We start from the raw sequence: 20,396 nt of genomic DNA, 5'->3' as shown, positions 1-20,396 counted from the left end.
AGAAACATACCTGAGTGAAGCTGAATTTTGCCAATAACACCTTCTACCAACCCCAGACAAATGGGATTCCAGGCAAGAAGTAGATCAGTAGCTAAAATAAAATAAGAAGCAATCATGAAAACATATTCATCAGAAAACATATTAAAACAGTATCTTTATAGAGAACAAACTAGTGGTTACCAGTGAGGAGAGGGAAGGGAGGAGGGGCAATATAAGGGTGAGGGAGTGGGAGGTACAAACTGTTGGGTGTAAGATAGACTCAAGGATGTATTTTACAACACGGTGAATATAGCCAATATTTTCTAATAACTGTAAATGGAAAGTAACTTTTTAAATTGTATAAAAATTTTTAAATTTTTAAAAAGAAATGTCACAGGAATGTCACAAGACGATTTAAAAAAAAAACGGTATCTTTAGCAGTATATTAAAAAATGATCCGCTTTCCAAAAGAGCAGTTTTCAACACCCAGAACTGAATACATTACTATCAAGCACTTTGTGGACAAGTATTAATTCCAACCTGAATAAGCCTTCTAATATACGGACAGTTATGGGGAGATAACTGAAATTCTAAAACTCTACTCAGATGCGAGGCAGTACTCTGGCGCCCTGCAGTGGAGGAAGGAGGCTGGTACACTACAAGAGGGCAAACAAGAGGAGTTATCCAAGGTGCTGTCGCAATGGCCAGTCCCAGATCCAACGACAAGGCCTGAGAAACCACCACAGAGATGTGCACTTACTGAATCACACTCTGGAAAATACCCTTTCCCAAAGAAGCTAACACCAAGCAAAGAAACCCAGAAAGCAAGTGCTCTTTTATGTGACTTCTATGGAAAAAACAATAGGAATTGCTTCCATTTATACTGAGTGTCTAATATGTGCCAGGCATCCAATCAGGGTTCCTCATCTGAACCACAGAGCAAGACAATGATTTGGATGACTGTTTTCTCAATTCTCCCAAGGATGGTACATAGTTTGTACCATTCTAGACACACAGAAGAGAAGCTAATTCATTACATACAAAGGGTGCCTGAGGACATTAGGGCATAATTCTGTTGTGGAACCCAGGCTACAAATGGCTGTTATATCCATGGAGATAAAGGTAACATTAGTGGTGGTTCAATAGCAGGAAAAAATTAGCAAGAATGAAAACAGCATTTCTCTTAGCAGAAAATTAAAATTACATTTTAGTTATTACCATTTAATTCTATTTTAATGAAATGTATAATCAATCTGTAACACATGTGGGTAATTACAGAAGAGTTTTGACTATTGTATCTTGAACATCTCTGTTGTTAATGATACATTCAATGGGAGGCAAAAAAAAGTTACCTTCTGTTTTTATTTCAAGAATTAAAGTAAAATAGGGAATTAATTTTTTTAAAGGCTGTTATACACATTATCATTTCTAACCGTAACAATTCTATGAGTTAGGTATTAGGAGTCCCAATTCACAGATGAGGAAATGGAGCCTTAGAAAAGTAAAGTGGCCATGTCATACAACGGATCAAGGGCAGAGCTGCAATTCAAAGCCAGGTCTGCATGACTCATGGCCTGTGCTCTTAACCATCCAACTACAGTGCCTCCCTCAGAATTTATATATGGAACTAATCAGTAAGACAATATTTACATTTTAAATAACATGCATTCTTATTATAAATACTGTATAAAATTGGAAAAAATATTTTATCACTTCCATCCCGCCACCCAGAGATAACATTATTTTGCTACATTTCACATATGTCTGTGTGCATATCCAACTGTCATATTGCAAACACTGTATGTTAATTTTTCTTATACCATTTCGTATTTTCTCACATCTTTAAAATATTCTCCAAAATTATAACTTCATGGCTAATTTTCCACTTAAGGAAGCACTTCCTCACTCTTGGACATTTAAGTGATTTCCAATTTTTCTCTATTATAAACAATACTGTGATCAATGATGAACATTATTCAAATACTTTATTTCCCTAATTAATAGCTTTAGAACAGTTCCTAGGAATGAAATTAATAGGTGAAAACATAAAAAAAAATGAAAGCTTTCAAATATTACCAAAGTGCTTTCTGCAAAGGTTATATTATACACCAAGTTAGATTTCTGCCAGAAGCATATGAAAATGCTTCTTATGCTTTGCCATCATTTAGAATTTCTTTTTAAATTTTGCTAATTTGATGGCATCCATTGCCTAAATGATGTTTATTTTCTTTTCATTGCTGGTAAGATTAAACATTTAATTATAAAACTGACTGCTTATGTTTCTTCTTCTATGATTTTCTTATTCATATCCTCTGACAATTTTTCTTTATGTTCCTTATTGATTTACGAGTTCTTTTTATATTAAGAACATCAACTCTTTGACATGTTTGTAAATATTTTCAGTTTTAAATTTTTATACAAATCTGTTTTTTCATTATTTTTTCGCTTATCATATTATCTAAGTTGTTCCCTACCCATTATCAATTATGTATTTATTAATTTTACCTCTTTGTTAATTTATAAAAATCTAACTCTAACTCTGGAATTCATGTTGGTGTACAAACTAAAAGTACCCTGATTTCTTTTCAAATAACCAGAATCCCTGTCAGGCAGGCCAAATCTCAACATCTGCCAACACAGGTGCCCCTGCTAAGGAAACAGCTCCAGCTACTCATAACCCCACCCTGACTTCAGATGAACAACCACAGTTTTAAGACTCTATCCCTTGGGTTTCAGATGAACTCTAGGAATATGGAGGAGGATGAAAAAGTTAGAGCTAAAACAGTCATGGACAGTTACATAGAGGAAGTGGAACTTCAAGCATAAGGAAATCAGAAAGAAAAATAATGCAGCAGAAAGAAAGTACAAGGTTTGTTTTGGAAACTGTCCCTTCACTGGGGAAACACTTATCAAGTACCTTCCAAGAACCAGGCACTGTTATCAGGCTAAAATATAAAAATAAAGGAGCAAACAGTATAGATCAGAAGACCAATGAGTATCGTTAGTATGGTGGAGATCTTTATTGATAAGACTGGAAAAAGTAAACTGAGGCCAATAAGGAGAGACCTGAATAAAAGACTAATGAGCCTTACTTCCTGGAGGCCTTGGCAGGCAGACAATGACAAAAGTAAAACAAGACTGCAGCCAGGGATTAGGTGACAGCACTGAACGGGGGTGGAGACTGCGAGCAGGGAAAGGAGTTAGAAGGTTATTTATCACAAGAGCCTTGGCTTGAAAGGATATGGTAGCTTGGGGAGCAGGGTGGGCAGTAGGTGAAGAATGTACAAAAGGAGATTAACATGAAACACCCCAAAGGAAGCTACACAAAGGACAGGAAGAGGGTGAACTTTGAAATGACAGTGAAACGTCTATCTTCTCTTGAGAGGGATAAGATGAGGACATAGCTGAGTAAGAAGGAGGAAGGAAGAAAAAGCAGGCTATACAGCAGCAGGAGAAAAGGTGGGTGAGAACCTCCTAACTCAGTAACACCCTTTTGCACCTTTGGCATTTTGAACCATGTGACTATAGCAGCCATTCAAGAAAATTAAAATTTCACTTAAAAAAAAAACCATAAAGATGACTAAGTTTTGCGGTCTAACGACTAAAAATAATAGTCACTGGGACTTCCCTGGTGGTCCAGTGGTTGAGACTCTGCGCTCCCAATGCAGGGGGGCCGGGTTCGACCCCTGGCCAGGGAACTAGATCCCGCGTAACGCAACTAAAAAAAAAAAAAAGATCCCACGTGCCGCAACTAAGACCCGGCACAAATAAATAAATAAATAAAAATAAAAATAATAGTCACTAATAATCTTTGAGGTTATTTGAGAGAGAACTAGTTAGGCCATTAAGACTGAGTTCATGATAGGGTGGTCAAGGAGAAATGTCTAGGCATAAAAACCAGGAGCTATTTAAGGAGGAAAAGAAAACAAAATGAAATCAAAAGTACAGGTGTAAAAGTTAACCTTGGAAATGAAAGATATTACTTTCTTCTAAGTCTAGAAGAAAAGATGAAAAGGCTAAATATAGAAATGGAGATGAGAAGCAGATGGATGTATCGTATGGCCTTGACTCAGTAAAAATAGGAGTCAAAGTCATCTTTGCTTTAGCGGGGGAAGGACAAGAGGCAGAACAAGAGGAGTACCAGACGCTTGGTGTGGGGAGGGGAATCCAGAAAGCCAGTTTGCAAATGTTCTGTGTGTACTTGAAAAGCACGTATATTTTCTTAGTGTTTTCAAGAAAAAGGGTGTCAATTCAATCCGTTGGTGGGTCATTGTATCAATTTTGCACAACGAGACCAGCACTAACAGCAAAGAAACAGAAAAGAGAAAAACTGTACCATGTAAGGGGAAACACTTCACAAAACTCTTGCTTCTGAAGTTATAGGTATATACATATACGTCTGTTCAAGTCATGCTTTTAAAAGTATTTCTTACTTCAAACATTTGAATACACTATTCAACTCTGGGGTGAGGGCTCATTATCAACTTTATTAATTATTTTATTCAACTGCTCTATGTACTTGCTAATGTTTTGACTGCTTAGCCTAATACTTTGACAGGGTTCTTTTTTTTTAAATCTCATGCTTTGTGTACTCTTCCTTCTTAATTTTTGCCTCATATTTTTTCAGACTATGTTGTCAGGCACATACAGATTCAGGATTATTATATCTTCCTGGTGAATTGCTCCATTTATCAGGATGTAATAACTGCCTTTATTTCAAATAATGCTCTTTGCCCTAAAGTCTAGTTTGTCTAACATTGATATTGTAAAAGAAATACATTAGGCATGAAAAAAATACATACAACATAGAACATTGTTAATCCAGTCATATGTCTTCTCCGACCCTCCAGAGCCTGAGAAACAACAAAGTCCAAATTCCTTGGAAAGGCTCTCAAGGCCCAGCGTGGGCTCCTCCTGTCTACCCTCCTCCCGCCTCCCCACCCCAGCATCCTTGTCTTCCTACAGTCATCCAGAAGTGTGCACAGGCTGGGCCTGGAATGCTGCTCCCCACCCACTTCGGCATGCTGTTCATTCCAGACTCAGAACAAGGGTCACTGGTGTTCCCTGACACACTCCCCATTCCACCCACCCGGCAGAACTGATCAGGTGCTCTTTTGTGATCCCCCTGAACCCTGCTCGTATACGCATCGTGGCATCTCATTTTGGTTTAATGCACCTAATTACTGACTTGCCTGTCTCCCTGACTGAACAGGAAGCTCATCAAGAACAGAAAATTCATGGAGACCTGATCTCATTTAGCTTTATGTCCCAAGTGCATGATATACAGCAGGCTCCAAATGCTGAACAGACAAATGAGCGAACGACACAGAATGGAGAAGCAGGCTGGAGTCAGATAATTTGCACTGAATCACATTAGAAGGGTTCAGTATTTGAAGTAACAAAGTTAAAGTCATCTGCTCTATTTCAAATAAAGATATCATGACTGGCAGAGGTAAAGTGTCCAATATTAACTACACAGCTTGTTAAAATCAAAACCCCATATCCCACTCTCAGTCCAGGGCTCTATCCTACCTCTAACACCGTAAGTTTCCCTACCATGTGTAACTACTCAGATATAATACTCTCATTTTAAGTTCGTAGGGGGCTTTCAGCTCACCACCATCATTCCAGCCACACAAGCCAGAACCTGGGAGACATTCAAAATGCTTTCTTCCTGGGAGTTCCCTGGTGACCTAGTGGTTAGGATTCCGGATTTTCACTGCTGTGGCGTGGGTTCAGTCCCTGGTTGGGGAACTGAGATCCCACAAGCTGCATGATGCGGCCAAAAAAAAAAAACAGCTTTCTTCCTCACCAAGTCCTGTTGATTCTACCTCCTCATATCTGATGAATGTTTCACTTCTCTCCATCCCCGTGGCCACTATCCTTGTCCAGAGCCAAGACCTCCTCCATCTAGATCATGAGAAAAGCCCTGGGCAGGCCCACATGCAGCAGACTGTATAACACATAACAGGCACTCAAATATTTACTGAATGCAAGGAGGACTCTAAACGGTTTGGTACTGTAAGCCCTTAAGGTAAAAGGCAGGAAGCCGTAAGAATGAGGCTGAAAAACCAAACAGGGACCAACTCAGGAGGACCACAGGCAGTAAATTCAGGAGACATTTCCTCCAGAGAGGGCAGATTTGCATTTGAGATTGAACACTGGGGCTAGTATGCAGAGGATGGATGGGAGAAGGCACGCCTAAAGCCAGAGATCCAGGTGACAGGAGTGGGCACGAGGGTGACCTGGTTCCAAATCTGCAACTGGAAGGCTGGACAGAGTCAAGAGATTCTGAGTGACATGGGCACAGCCTGCGTTCCATGTCCTGAGTGAAAAGTCCCAGCTCTACTGCAGTCTTGGAACCCCTTTCAACTTCAGGTCCCTCTTTCATAAGCAGGAATTCCATCTAACTTACAGGATTTTTATGAGGATTAAATGGAAGAATTACGTGAAAGTACCCCGCACAATGTCTGGCACATAAATGTTCAATAACTTTTAGCTCAAGTTGGGAAATGTATATGCATTTAAAATTTCAGGTTCCTAGGCACTCACTAAATCTCTCTATAGATTTTTATTTCAAGGGTCTACATACAGCTTTTTATTTAAAAAGGAAAGGATAAAAAAGGAAAAACCCAACTTCGATTGTTTTTTACATTAAATCTTAAGGCCATAATCCCTAAAAGCCTTCTGAGAGTAATAAATGTTTTATGAAAGTATCTCAATGCTTAGATATGCCCCCCAAATTCTGTTTCTTCAGAATGTGAAACAGATACAGGGCTCTGATGCAGCTCAAAATTAGGCACGCAGAAACAGTCCTAGCAACCCAATTCAGGTCCAAATGGCAAATCAAGCATAACTGCCAGCTTCCTCTCCTCCCCTAAAGTCCCCTACACTGGAGAGGGGAAATCTAGAAGCAGTAGAGTCTAAATGAAGGTTAAAATATACCTGAGAAAAAGACACAGACATCAGTAGACTTTACTTATATATGTGAAAATAAGTACTAGGGTCCTAAGTTTTGAGAAACCATAGAAGAACAAAAAACAGAATGGGTAGCTTTTAATCAGCAACAGAAAGACATCTGATAAAAATTCATACCATCCAGAAAATTAAAAAAATTTTAAAGTAAAAATAAAATTCATACCATCCTACGGAACACAGTAAAAGGTGATAGAACAAAAAAACTGAGAAAAGTACAATAAATGGAAAACATGAATAAAAGGTGAAAATAACTCATAATATATTAATAATTATAATAAATGTAAAGTTTCAACTTACCAATTAAAAGACAGACTATTAAGTCTCGACTCTTCTATTGGTTTATTTAATTCTAGGCCTATTTTGTTTACCACTGTACGCCTGCAGCCTAGCACAGTGTCTGACACACAACAGGGACTCATTCAATAGTTATTGAACCAAATCATAAACGATGGGCATGTGATTTCTCACAATGAAAGACTTAACTAAAAATTCTGGGAAACTTTAAATTATCTTAAAATCTCTAGCAGGTGCCCATAGCTTCTCACACCAATATAACGAGAAGCCAGTGGAGGAAGGCCTGAAGTAGGCTATATATAACGGGCACAAGAAGGGAGGCTGAGTGTGTCTTTTTGAGCCGCTATGACTTTATGCCTGGTACAGTTCCTGGCACACAACAGACACTTCAAAATATGTGTGTGTATTTTTTAATCTGTTACTCTTCATTAAGGAGATAAAAATAAATAAAAGCATTAGCAGAGTGTTTGTATAGAGGACATGTATGAACCATACTGGTCTCGGCGTATGTAGCAACTATGCTTAGTAATGGACACTCTGTCACCATTATTAATGCCTACTCCGGAGGCAGAAGGCATTGGAATGGCAGGGAAAATGGCCAGTGGGCTTGTCCCTTCCTTCCACAAAGAAGAGCCATGTAATTGATCTGCTCCAACAAACATATTGCTTTCTAATCCTTCCTTCGAAAGGTATATTCCAATGTGGCACACAATTTCAAAAGAGAAACATTTGAAGTTTGCAAATAGGTTTTAAAATTTAGGATTATCAAGGTTATCTAGTAAAGAGTAGAGCTGCTTACAAATTACAAAAGCATAGTATTTTAGAAATAATGCCAAATTTTAATTAGTGAAACCATTAAAGTAACATACACCCAAAGACATAAGTAGTTTGTCATAAGCTCAATTGTTTGACCCATTAGGTCAACATTTCCACTCTTATTTCAGATCCATTTGGCAGGACATGGCTTCTATTTTCATATGCCCTCTTCTTCCTGGTACACAGAAAACAAGTGATTAAGTACTGTGTGCCTGCAGAGAGCATGACTCACTCATTCCAAGAGCCCAGAGTGATGGCGCTCCCTCAGCCCAAGAACAAGCCTGGGTTTTGCACAGCTGCTGAAGTTTACAGGCAGTTTCACTTGTGTCAAAAAAAAAAAAAAAGGTGCTAGTGTATGCATACATAATCAGACCCAAGTTTCATTTCCTGCTAAAGACAAAAGGACATTATTGCTCTGAAAAGACAATTACCAACACCAAAGTCAAACAGATGAGGAAAAGGGTTCTACAATGAGGAACTAAAAGTTCCAATGGTTAGCTCATCCATACTTAAATTCTCAAAATTTAATTAGGCCAGAAAAAAAGGTTAAGGAATAATTTGATTCAGATGCCATCTTATAAATGCAAAATTTGATACATGTTTCTCTGAACTCTCTAATAGTAATTATTTTCCAGCATTCAGCAAGCTAAAGAGCTAATCCACTTTAGAAGTTCCAGCAGCTGCTGCTTTCCCAGTGTGAACTCCAGCTCAACGGTCCTGGATCCCGGCTGCTCAACATCACCATCTGGGAGCTTTACAAATACTGATGCCTGGGCCCCATCCTCGAGTCTGACTGTTGGGTTACGGTGGGACCCAGGCACAGGTATTTTGTAAATCTCCCCCAGGTGATTCTAAAGAACAGCCAGGTTGAGAATTACAGGTCGAAGTGATTATAGGTTACTAGTTGGAACCTGCATTAGTAGCTTTAGTTTTATCCTACCTGAGTGATTCAAAGATGACGCCTGTGCCGTGGACAGCTTGAAACTCTTTCATGTAATTAAGAACCATAAACTGAATAAAGAGTTCATAATATATAGTGAATAAGCAAAAAGTTGGTGTAAGCTAGTATAAAAAAATACGTTTAAAAAAATAACCCTAAGGGAAAAAAAAAAACCCCTAAGAATAGTTAAAAAATGAGATATACTACCTAGGAAAGGGATCCTAAGAATTTCTAGACTTTTCTATTAAAACTGGGATCTGGCTTCCCTGGTGGCGCAGTGGTTGAGAGTCCGCCTGCCTATGCAGGGTACGCGGGTTCGTGCCCCGGTCCGGGAAGATCCCACATGCCGCAGAGCAGCTAGACCCGTGAGCCATGGCCACTGAGCCTGCGCGTCCGGAGCCTGTGCTCTGCAACGGGAGAGGCCACAGCAGTGAGAGGCCCGCATACCGCAAAAAACAAACAAACAAACAAACAAACAAAAAAAAACCTGGGATCTAATTACAGTGCAGCATGAAGGATATTAGAAATTGTTTTTTGGGCAGAGGACCTAAATAGACATATCTCCAAATAAGACATACAGATGGCCAATAGGAACATGAAAAGATGCTCAACATCACTAATTATGAGAGAAATGCAAATCAAAACTACAATGAGGTACCACCTCACACTGGTCAGAATGGCCATCATTAAAAAGTCTACAAATAACAAATGTCGGAGAGGGTGTGGAAAAAAGGGAACCCTCCTACACTGTTGATGGGAATGTAGACTGGTGCAGCCACTATGGAAAACAGTATGGAGGTTCCTCAGAAAACTAAAAGTAGAGTTGCCATATGAGCTAGCAATCCACTCCTGGGCATATACCCAGACAAAACTATAATTCAAAAGGATACATACACCCCTATGTTCATAGCAGCACTATTTACAATAGCCAAGACATGGAAACAACCTGAATGTCCATTGACAGATGAATGTATAAAGAAGATGTGGTATATATATACATAACAGATTACTCAGCCATAAAAGAATGAAATAAAGCCATTTGCAGCAATATGAATGGACTTAGAGATTATCATACTAAGTGAAGTAAGTCAGAAAGAAAAAGACAAATACCATATGATATCACATATATGCAATCTAAAATACAACACAAGTGAACATATCTATGAAACAGAAACAGACAGACATAGAGAACAGACTTGTGGTTGCCAAGGGAGAGCGGGTTGGGGAGAAGGAAGGACTGGGAGTGTGCGATTAGCAGATGCAAACTAATATACATAAGATGGATAAACAACAAGGTCCTACTGTATAGCACAGGGAACTATATTCAATATCCTGTGATAGGACTTCCCTGGTGGCGCAGTGGTTAAGAATCCGCCTGCCAATGCAGGGGACACGGGTTCAATCCCTGGTCGGGGAAGATCCCACATGCCACGGAGCAACTAAGCCCGTGTGCCACAACTACTGAGCCTGCACTCTACAGCCTGTGAGCCACAACTATTGAGGCCGTGTGCCTAGAGCCCGTGCTCGCAACAAGAGAAGCCACTGCAATGAGAAGCCCATGCACAGCAACAGAGTAGCCCCCGCTCACCACAACTAGAGAAAGCCCACGCGCAGCAACAAAGACCCAACTCAGGGACTTCCCTCGTGGCTCAGTGGTTAAGAATCTGCCTGCCAACGCAGGGGACACGGTTTTGATCCCTGGTCCGGGAAGATCCCACATGCCACGGAGCAACTGAGCCCTTGCGCCACAACGGCCGGGCCTGCACTCTAGAGCCCGCCAGCCACAAGTAGTGAAGCCACATGCCTAGAGCCTGTGCTCCGCAACAAGAGAAGCCACTGCAATGAGTGGCCCGCGCACCGCAACGAAGAGTACCCCCGCTCAACACAACTAGAGAAAGCCCACACAGCAACGAAGACCCAATGCAGCCATAAATTAATTAATTAATTTAAAAAAAAGACCCAACGGCAGCCAAAATAAATAAATAAATCTTTAGAATAAGACAAGAGAAAGAAATAGGATTCTGAAAGCTAAATAAGAGCACAGGTGAGCTAACAGTTGGTATTTTCCTTAACTCATTTTAGAGCCGGTAACTGAGATGCATAAAATTAGCACTTCGAACATAAAATAGATGCAACCTTTGTCTCTGTTGGCGTTTAAATAGTTTCCTAGCTTTTCCTGAAAACTCTGTTCGAAACTTACTCTCTTCCATCTAGGATAGTCTGTATAGTCATTCTGATACCATAGGTCCTTACCAACAAAAAGTTCTACCTTCAAACACACCATCAGGTCTAGGATCTGCCATTTTAATTGCCCTCAAATGTAGAACTGCTTCTAGATCAAACGAGGGCCACAGCAGAGTGTCCTGTGGGGTGGGAGGTACAGGGGAGAACCTGTACTATTTCAGTCTGGCCAGTTAGGCACTATTCATTCTCATAAACTTTTTTCTTTTTTTTTTCTTTTGAGTACTTAATTAGAACCAAGGTAATGTGCATACAAAGCTACTTCTGGCAAGGCAAGGCAAAAATATATATATACCCATTAGAGTCCACTAGTCACACGGCCAGTTTCTCCCAGGACTTTCCACTCTTAAATAAGACAGAAACAATCACAGACAATTTACAGCTGGCAGGAACTTCAGAGAATCAAATAAAAGAACACCTTTCTTCCCATTTCTTTATGAGGAAGAAAAACAGATTTTCACTACCTTGGGAAAAAACAGAGACTTTGAACTTCAAGACCCAGCTCAAATCTCCCACAGAACTCAGCTCTATCACAGTACCTGTCGCTCTAGAATCCTCTGTATGCCTTTCCCTTGTTGGACCACTACCTGGGCTATAGGGTAGAGACAGTATTTTATCCATCTTTTTACCTTGGCACAATGCCTCGCAGACAGATCTTCAATAAATGTTTGTTGAAATAATAAATAAATGACTTCACAGAATTTCAGACTTAATATAATTTGGAAGGAGAAAGGAATAGAATACTAAATTAGTCGTCAGGGCGGAGGGCTGCTTCTTTGAGAAAAGGGAGTATTTGAAAGGTGCAAAGGGGGATAAATGCAATAGCTACTAGAGGTGAATCCTGGAAGTCAAGAAGAACAACTGCCCAGAGGGAGACTAGCAAACTAGAAACTCTGCCAAACTCTTTGGTCTACCCACCACAACTGTTCCCTGGGGGAGGGGAGGGTTATTATGCTGGAAATAGGGAGAAGAATGTTTATATCTGGCATAAAAGCAATGTATAATGACACCATGAAGCATCATTAATATTATACACGCAAACTACTAAAATTAAGAGCACTGTGGCATGTTTAAAATGTCCCAACATTTCAGTTACATGTTAGGACTATTTCAAATTATATATGTTGACCATTGCAGAAACTGGAATTTGAAGTTTAGTACAAGTAAAAAGAGGTTTCAAAGAATAATATTCATAAATTTTCATAAAGAAAAATTAATGTACTTTAAATGTATTTTTAAATATCCCACTATGAAGTTAAAGAAATTCAAGGTTAAATGTGGAAGAATCTGCAATTAAAATGAGGTAACTTAAAAAGAAAAAACAACAGGGAACCCTGACCTAAAGCAACCTGTACTTCCCTCAACAGCCTTACCAAAAAGTTGGCAGGAGTGGATGCTTTTTTGTGAATGAGAGCAGTTCCTCTAAGGGTCTCACAGCAACCAGAAAATGAGTCATCTTAACAGAGCATGGGACTTAATTAAGATACTACCAGTATGTGTTCTGATAGTACTATGAGGCTAAATGTGCAGTGCTCACCCTCACTTCTTAAATACTACTTAAATATTACTTAATGTATTATCAACAGCTACTGATAATAAAGTAATGTATTATTTCTCTATTTTGGTAAACATACTCTAATTCAAATATTCTTCTCAGCTCGTTTATGGTCATCTGACACATATGATTATAACTTAGCCCAGCTAACGAGTAATTTGTTACAGGTTCTATGAGATTGCTGTTACTTCTCAGGTTTGTGTTTGCAAGAGTAGATTTTAAAAGTTTATATTTTAAAACATATTTGAACAGGAATAGAACAGTTTACAAAAAGGTTTACAGAGAGATAGTAATGCAGCTTATAAAGATCTAACATATTTAAATCCCCATAAAACCACATCAAGGTCAGACTATGGCTCTGAGAATGCACTGAATCAATACTATAGCCAAATTAGTTCGATTTTCCGATAGTCTAGTACCTATCTGCAAATACATCAGCTAATTTTGTCATAAATCATAAGAACCAAAATCAGCCAACAATCTTTTTTTTGTTGGCATAGGGCCAGTTAGAGAAAAATAAAAATGTCTTTGGGTCTCATTTATTTTCATTAAAAAAAGAAAAGATTTATTGAATCCCACAGAATTAAAAGTTAGATTCCCCCGTTTCCTGAATAAAACGACAATGAGAAATTAGCACATTTTTTAAAGTTGGTAAGAGATGCAGCGTTTTAGTCTTCTGTTCTTATGTTCTTCATTTAATCCTCCCAACAACCTCTTTGCTGCTCAAGGTACAGAGTCAACCAGAAACTAGAATTATTTCAATTCATTCAATACAATTTTTACAGAAGACTTGCAGTGGGCCAGGTGCTAGGGATATAATAATGAATCTACATCTCCTTCTCCCTGCTTGGGCTGAGTTAGGCTGGGCAGGTGGGATAAGGGGAAGCTGTGCTGCTGGGCATCCTGGAGCAGCACCAAAGTAGCCATGTTCCGAAAAGACCAAGCTGTCAGGACACCTTTGTTTCTGGCACCTGCATGCTCTATCTTAAAGGCCCGGATACTGTCTCTCCTCTGAAGCCAGCCTTTGGCAAGTCCTGGCCTCTGCTGGCATGGCCAGAACACAAGCATCTAGGAATCAGCGATGCTACAAAGTCCCTCCCCTCTTCGGAAGTGGTGGCCCTGAAGACTTTTTCTCCTCCATTCCCTCTCTGCTTTATGTGCTCTGAAAGGATGTCTGTGAAACTGGATCTGGAACTGGATCTGGAACTCTTGCAAAGTTAGACTGAGAAGGCTTCAGGTTGCTCATCACTGGCTGAAATAGTTCCCATCCAGTACATATCAGTGTCTCTGCTCCAAGATCTTCCCTCTATATATTCCCTCCACAACCTGCAAATGTTCTAAAAACTTTAGAAGAGAAACCTTACAAACTGACCGTAACTGGAAAAACGAGTCAACCTATTATATAACGATATTCCCTGTAACTATATAACTAGTTTTGCAAGAAAAGTGTGAGGACAGGTGAAAGGTCAAAGAACAAACCAATAGTCCCATCATTAGCCTTTTCATTCTACATAGATCCTTCCTCAACGTGCATACTTTGACATTTCAGAGGCTATTTTATTCTCTACATAGGCTACACTATAATGACTATGACAGCTAAATACATTTCAGATATTACCCATCAAAATATAAATCCTACAACTTTGTGGTCAAGAAGGTAGAAAGGTTTATAAAACATTTTTGTCAATATTGAGAAAAACTTGGCTTTGGAGTCAATATGGGGTTAGAAGTCTGGCTCTCCCTCTTATTCTTTGAACTTGGACAAATTACTTCTCTGTGCCTGTAAAATAATAATAAAACCCCTCCGCCTAAGTTTTATTGTGGGGATGACATGAAACAGTACACATAAAGGGCTTAGAACAGTGTCTGGTTCAGAAAAATGCTTAGTAAATAAAAGCTGTTGTTATTAGCTACTATTAATCTCAGTTCACAAAGCAGACAATATGCACAAAAACTTCCCTCTAGCTGTAAAACCTTATTCCAAAAATTGTCATCATTCACCCTACAAAGACTATCTTTTTTTTTTAAGCCAAAGAAAGGGGGAAATTTTTTGGAAAGATGTGTTTTGTATCTTGCATGCATAACAATAAATGTTCACAAAATAAGTTTACAGATCTGTTCAATCCAACTGCTAGCCTGTTAGAAATATAAAATATGGGGTAAGAAGCATTCAAGGTATAAAAGTGGTAAGCCATTTTAAAGAAACTGAAAACTAAAGACACTAGGGGAAAAAAACTGGTTATTCAACAGCAACAAAAATGGTTAAAAGATTTTCATAATATATTTAATAACTAATTTTTAAATTAAAATGCCCTATTACATTTTGTCATGGTAAGCGGTGAATTTTTAGCAAACATGATTTTTTAAAAAGGTAAAGTTAAAAATTTTTTTCAAAGTAAATACCAAATAACACAAAAGTCTAAACTGGATATAGTTGCATAAAATATGATTCCGCAAAACAGATAAAAGTTCTATTTAGATTTCAATTCTGTAACTAATTTCTCATTCAAAAAAGTATTCATGACATATTAAAAATAATTTCATTATCAAAAAATAACTAAGAAAAACAGGAATGCATTTTTATGTTTCTGTACATTCTGATAACTAGCATCCCCCTCCAAAAACTGTTCACTGGTATGTATCATTCAGTGTTTCATCTCTCTCTAAATAGTTTACATGCTTATGAATGTTATGTGTATGACAGATGCTCTACCATCTTTTCGTGGTCAGTCTCAGAATAGAATGAAGCAATACGCAGCAGTAAATTATATAACACTGTCCTATTAGACAAAGCTACAAGGACAAGTGGAAGCAGTTTTAAGATTAAAGAGATAAGACCATATCACCCTTGCTCAACAGTGGACTATATTATATTGCTTTTTAAGTCTTTAAATTACAGCCCTTATTCTCAGATAGTGAAACTCCACTCTCAAGAGATTACTGAATGTTTACACAGTGCTTTATCATCTTCCCTGGTTGAAAATAAAACAGTCTAAATATTTTCCTCTGCTGGTCATTACCCTGCAAGAGATATAAGCATCCACCAAAAAAGCAGTTCTAAGTATGAATACAGACACTCACTAACCTGAAAAAAATGGAAAACCAGAAAAAATACTCAACTACTTAGAAGAAAAAATTTAAACAATGTTAAAGAAGAAAATACGGAATACCATCACAAAGATTTTTTTTTAATGACGTTAAATCAGATAGAAAAACAACGTAAATGGAAATGCACCTTTCCTCACATTTATTTCCTTATCCAACTGGACAGAGATTTTCCACCTAAATTAGAAGACATTTAAAACAGGGCCTAAAATGAGTAATAAGCATAACACAACATGCTATATTTGTGGCAATGATAGTATTGAGAGAAAACCTGGACTTAAATTTAATTCGGCTCAACTCAACCAAAAATGCCTTCTGTGTCCTAAGCACTCTAAAGCTCAGAGATACCAAGATGAGTAGAACGTGGTCCTTGCCTTGAGGAATGCTCTCTCCACTGGGGAAGAAGGAAGCAAACTATTATTATATGATACAGTCAGGGCTATAACTAACGTGTGTACCAAGTGTCTAAAGCACCTGGAAACACAAAAAGGTGACCAATAATTCTGCCCCAGGAATGCAGGCTATGGTGAGCACAGAGTAGGGGTGGCATCTGAACTGGGTCTTACAAAATAAACTAGGCAGGAAAAGAGACTGACAGTAACAAACATTCCAGACCAAGGAAATGGTCACTTTAGACTTAAATATCAATACTGATCCTTCTGATGCCACTAGAAGAAAAGTCCTGTTTCAAGTTGCCACAAACAAAAATCACAAGGCTCACAGGCTTTTTTGGTCTTATGATACTGCCCTTTAGAAAGAAAAGGACCTGGCCAGTAATTTATTCAGTTGAATAACCAGTAAGAAACTATGAACGATTTTAAATGCTTTCATTACAAACAATAGCAAAACTGGCTGTAAAAGCAGAGGGAGATGATCCAATAAAATGGAGAATTTTAAATAAGTCTACAGAAAAAGACCTGGAAAACATTTAACAATTAAATGCCATTATTCCATAGGCATTCTTTAGAAAGGCTCTTGAGTGTTGGATAGGATAAACTATTTGGTAAAGTCAGGTGTGTGAGATTCTTTATTCATTGGCTATATGTACTTGAACACCTGAAGATCAAAAACAGGCTGTTCTGAAAGATAATGGCCTCTTCCTTCCTCTATATTTTTGGTCTGCTTTAGTCTGTGGTAGGCTGTATCCTAAGAAGTGTGATAAAATTAATTGCAAAGGCTACAACCATTTTATTCAGAAAAAAGTTAATTTGCCTTCTGATATGGACTTTGGATATATAAACAGTAATTCAAACCACATGGCTTAATCCAAAATCTAGGCCCAGGTTTCCCTGTGAATATTCCTTAAATATTCCTTAAATATTCCTGAGCTTCGGCTCAGATGATTGGGTTTAAGTATCCTTCCACTGAAAGGTAAGCTACTAGCCAGCACCCTAGAAGAGTTGACTTACTTCTCTTGAGGGGAGCAACTTATCCCTAAAGCTGTTAGGACTGGACAGGTTCCTGTGTACGAGAAATGAACACAAACCAAACAGAATGACACATAATTCATTTAGAGCCACCTATTCAGAGGACTCCTGGGACCTTACCTCCTTCCATGTAATTCCACCAGCTTGGTTCATCTCTGTCAATCTTAGAGGCTAAGAGAAAGGAGAGAGTAGCCCTAGAAATGGAGACAACCACATCCACCTCTATCTACATATGCTTCAATTCACTGTCCCAATACACAGGTGACCTAGAGATTTCCTGAGTGTTTTTGATGAAACACATCAATTCTTGTCCTCAAAGAGGTACACTGAACAAACACTTAAATTGGCACTGTTTCAAAAACATTTCATTATGCACAAGGACCAAAAAGTCCAACCCTCATTTTATAGCTGAGGAAATGAAGTACAGAAAAGTGTTCTGTCCAATGAGTTAGAGGTGATGTCAAGTTCCATCCAGCTGCCATAGTTAATTTTAAGCTCTTAAGAATCCAAAGAGTCGGCTCTTTGACAGCCTGGGGAATTTTGCAATCTACTTTTCTTCAGTCTTGAAGCCTTATCCAAACGTTGTGGGTGGGGCGAGGGGAGAAAGACCAGGCAAATGATCAAATCAGGAAAACCAGGGAGAAGAGAATGACTGGAGACCGGCCAAAATTAGCCTATCTACAACACCTCCTGTCTCAAGATTATCAAAGAACCGTATCTGGGTGCAGTAGTTTCTCTTCCATTCTGAATAGAGGGGAAAAAATGTAATAGCAAGAAAATACATCCAAAACCTAGAAAAAAAAAATAAGTTCTCCTTCACTGCTCTAGCAAATCAACGAGCAGGCCTTCCTAGGCAAGCAGTGGGACGGGCCAGAAAGTGTTCTGGGGGCCAATTCTACTCTCTGTGACCTCAGTCAAGTTACTCAACCTTTCACACCTGTCTCCTCACCTGAGAAAGAGGATATCACCTCACCACCTGCTTTGTAAGGTTGTGAGTACTGGGAATAATATATTAAGGGACCAGATCCTTGGAAACCCTCCTATAAATGGTAACTGCTGTGATGTATATGAAAAGTTCGTTTGTGCCTTTCATACTTTCCAATTCATACCACGTAAATTCCTTTGTCTAGATTACATATAAGAATTACAAGTAAACTTGAAATGCTCTGGCTATTTCTTTCAAGAACTCTGTTCTCTTACTTCTCCTAAAATGAAAGATATGCAGTGATTAGGAAAAAGGACTGGCAACCTCAAAGGGGGAGGTGCTCCGGGGCCCCCTCAAGGGAAACCGCCCCCCCCGACTGTCAGCTCTCTGAGGGCAGCGACTGCCCTGTTTAACTCACCACTGTGACCTAGTTTTCCTAATGCAGACTAATCGTTGTAGACTTAAACATCTCATGACAGCTTACATGACACCCAAACATGGACCCACAAGAGTGTATCTCACAATACTGAGTCACACAAAAATATTAAAAGTTGAATATTACGATACAGTTTAACTGTAATACTAAAATTTAAAAAAAAAAGGCGCTGTAAATCGAGTGCCTATGAGGTAACCAGAATGAAGTCACGCCTTTAATGATAAAGGACCACCAGAAACAGATAGATGTCCACAGGCACTGAAGCTCCGGCAGGATGTTCCACTGAACTGGCGCGATCGCCTCTGGCCTGAGATCGGGATTCGAACCCAGAACTTGTCCCGAAGGACGGGCAGAGGCCACTCCAGAGAGGAAGAGGCCTTTAAGGCCAGGCGCACCTCGCTCGAACTTTCTGGTGGGCGCCGGCCCGACCCCGACTGCGGGCGGCTCGACTCACGTCCCCTCTCCCGGGCAGCGGAGCAGATCGCGACGCGGAAGCGCGCTCGGAGGGACGAGGGTCGCCAGTCCTTTGTCCCCCGCAGAGGAGCAGGGGCGACGGCAGCGCTCCCTCCTCTCAGGAAATAATGACAGACCGCGCGCCCTCGCTCGAGCCCGCCCCGCCCCGCCCGCCAAGGCCGCAGGAGGCGCCAGATCCGCAGCCCCCGGCCGAGGGGCCCCGGTCGCGCCCCCTCCTCGCCCCCCGCCCGCCCAGGGCGACCCCGTGCCGCCAGCCTCACCCGGTCGGAGATGGAGGCTGCCGTCGCGGCGGCTGCACCACAGCGCGCGTTCGTCCTGCTGCAGGATGTAGTGGTCCTTGGCTTGGAAGAGCTCCATGCCGGCCCCGGACGCCAAGGGAGGCGGCGGCGGCCCGGGCGCGCCAGCGGCTCTGCAGCCCCGCGACCCCGCGACCCCAGAGGCGGCGGTTCGCGCGGGGCGTCCTCGTCGGCCGGGGCCGCCAGAGCTCGCGCTTCGGGGAGCGGCGGCTAAGGGAGCACCCTGGCTGCCAGACCCGCGGGAGGAGAACGCGCCCCGGCGGCGGCGGCGGCGGCGGCGGCGGCGACGGCCTGGGGAGGCCTCTCCCCCCCGGCTCCGCCCCTTGATCGGCCCCGCCCCCGCTCCCCCTCATGGCTCCTCCCCCTACCCCACCCCTTCCCCGGCTTCTCCCCTGACTTCTCCCAGGCTCCACCCCCTCCCCGTCTCCTCCCCGCTTCTCTCTCCTTTCCGTTCCTCTTCCTGCCCGTTCCCGCCGCCTTCTTCTCCAGCTTTTCCTGGGTTTCTCCGCCTGGTTCCTCCCCGAGGCTCTTCCTCCTCCCTCTTCTCTCTCCATCCAAGCCCCCTCCTCCTCCTCCCGCTCTTTCCAGGCCCCGCCCCTGGCGGGCCCGCTTTTCCAGCCCCGGGAATTGCGGGCAGAACACTGGCCTGGATGAGACAGACTGGCCGCCTTGCTGCCCTGCGGCCTTTGGAGCAGAAGCCCACTTCTGGGGCCTCCCCTCCCATGCCAGCAGGTTATTCGTTACTTTCACCAGCCCTGAGAAAAGCCAGGACGACTCCCTAAATCCAGCCTGCACCCCCCCGCCCTCTTCCCCCGGGCCTGTACTGCCCGCAGAGACCCAGACTAGGAGAGCTGGGAAATGCGACCTAAGGGGCTGGTTGCAGGGGTCTGTCACCAGCCAGGCTCTCCACAGAGCTGGGGCGTCTTCTGT

General features: G+C 41.0%; 1 protein-coding gene across 4 annotated transcripts in view; it reads right to left on the bottom strand.

Moving 5' to 3' along the window:
* Window positions 1-19,748, bottom strand: part of INPP5F (inositol polyphosphate-5-phosphatase F) — a 92,965-nt gene extending 73,217 nt beyond the window's left edge. For 3 of the 4 annotated variants that reach the window (XM_032607503.1, XM_032607504.1, XM_032607505.1), the window contains exons 1-2: window positions 19,431-19,660; window positions 11-91 (exon numbers count right to left, since the gene is read on the bottom strand). In XM_032607503.1, the coding sequence (XP_032463394.1) occupies window positions 11-91; window positions 19,431-19,527 (178 nt within the window). In that variant the 5' untranslated portion in view covers window positions 19,528-19,660. Of the gene's footprint in view, window positions 1-10; window positions 92-19,430 lie in introns of all 4 variants that reach the window. The other variant, XM_032607502.1, reaches the window with a different exon arrangement.
* Between the last annotated feature and the right edge of the window lie 648 nt (window positions 19,749-20,396).

This window comes from Phocoena sinus, chromosome 16 (genome assembly GCF_008692025.1).
Source record: "Phocoena sinus isolate mPhoSin1 chromosome 16, mPhoSin1.pri, whole genome shotgun sequence".
NCBI lineage: Eukaryota > Metazoa > Chordata > Mammalia > Artiodactyla > Phocoenidae > Phocoena > Phocoena sinus.
Note: the sequence above shows the minus strand (reverse complement) of the source record. Positions and strands in the feature narration are given on the sequence as shown.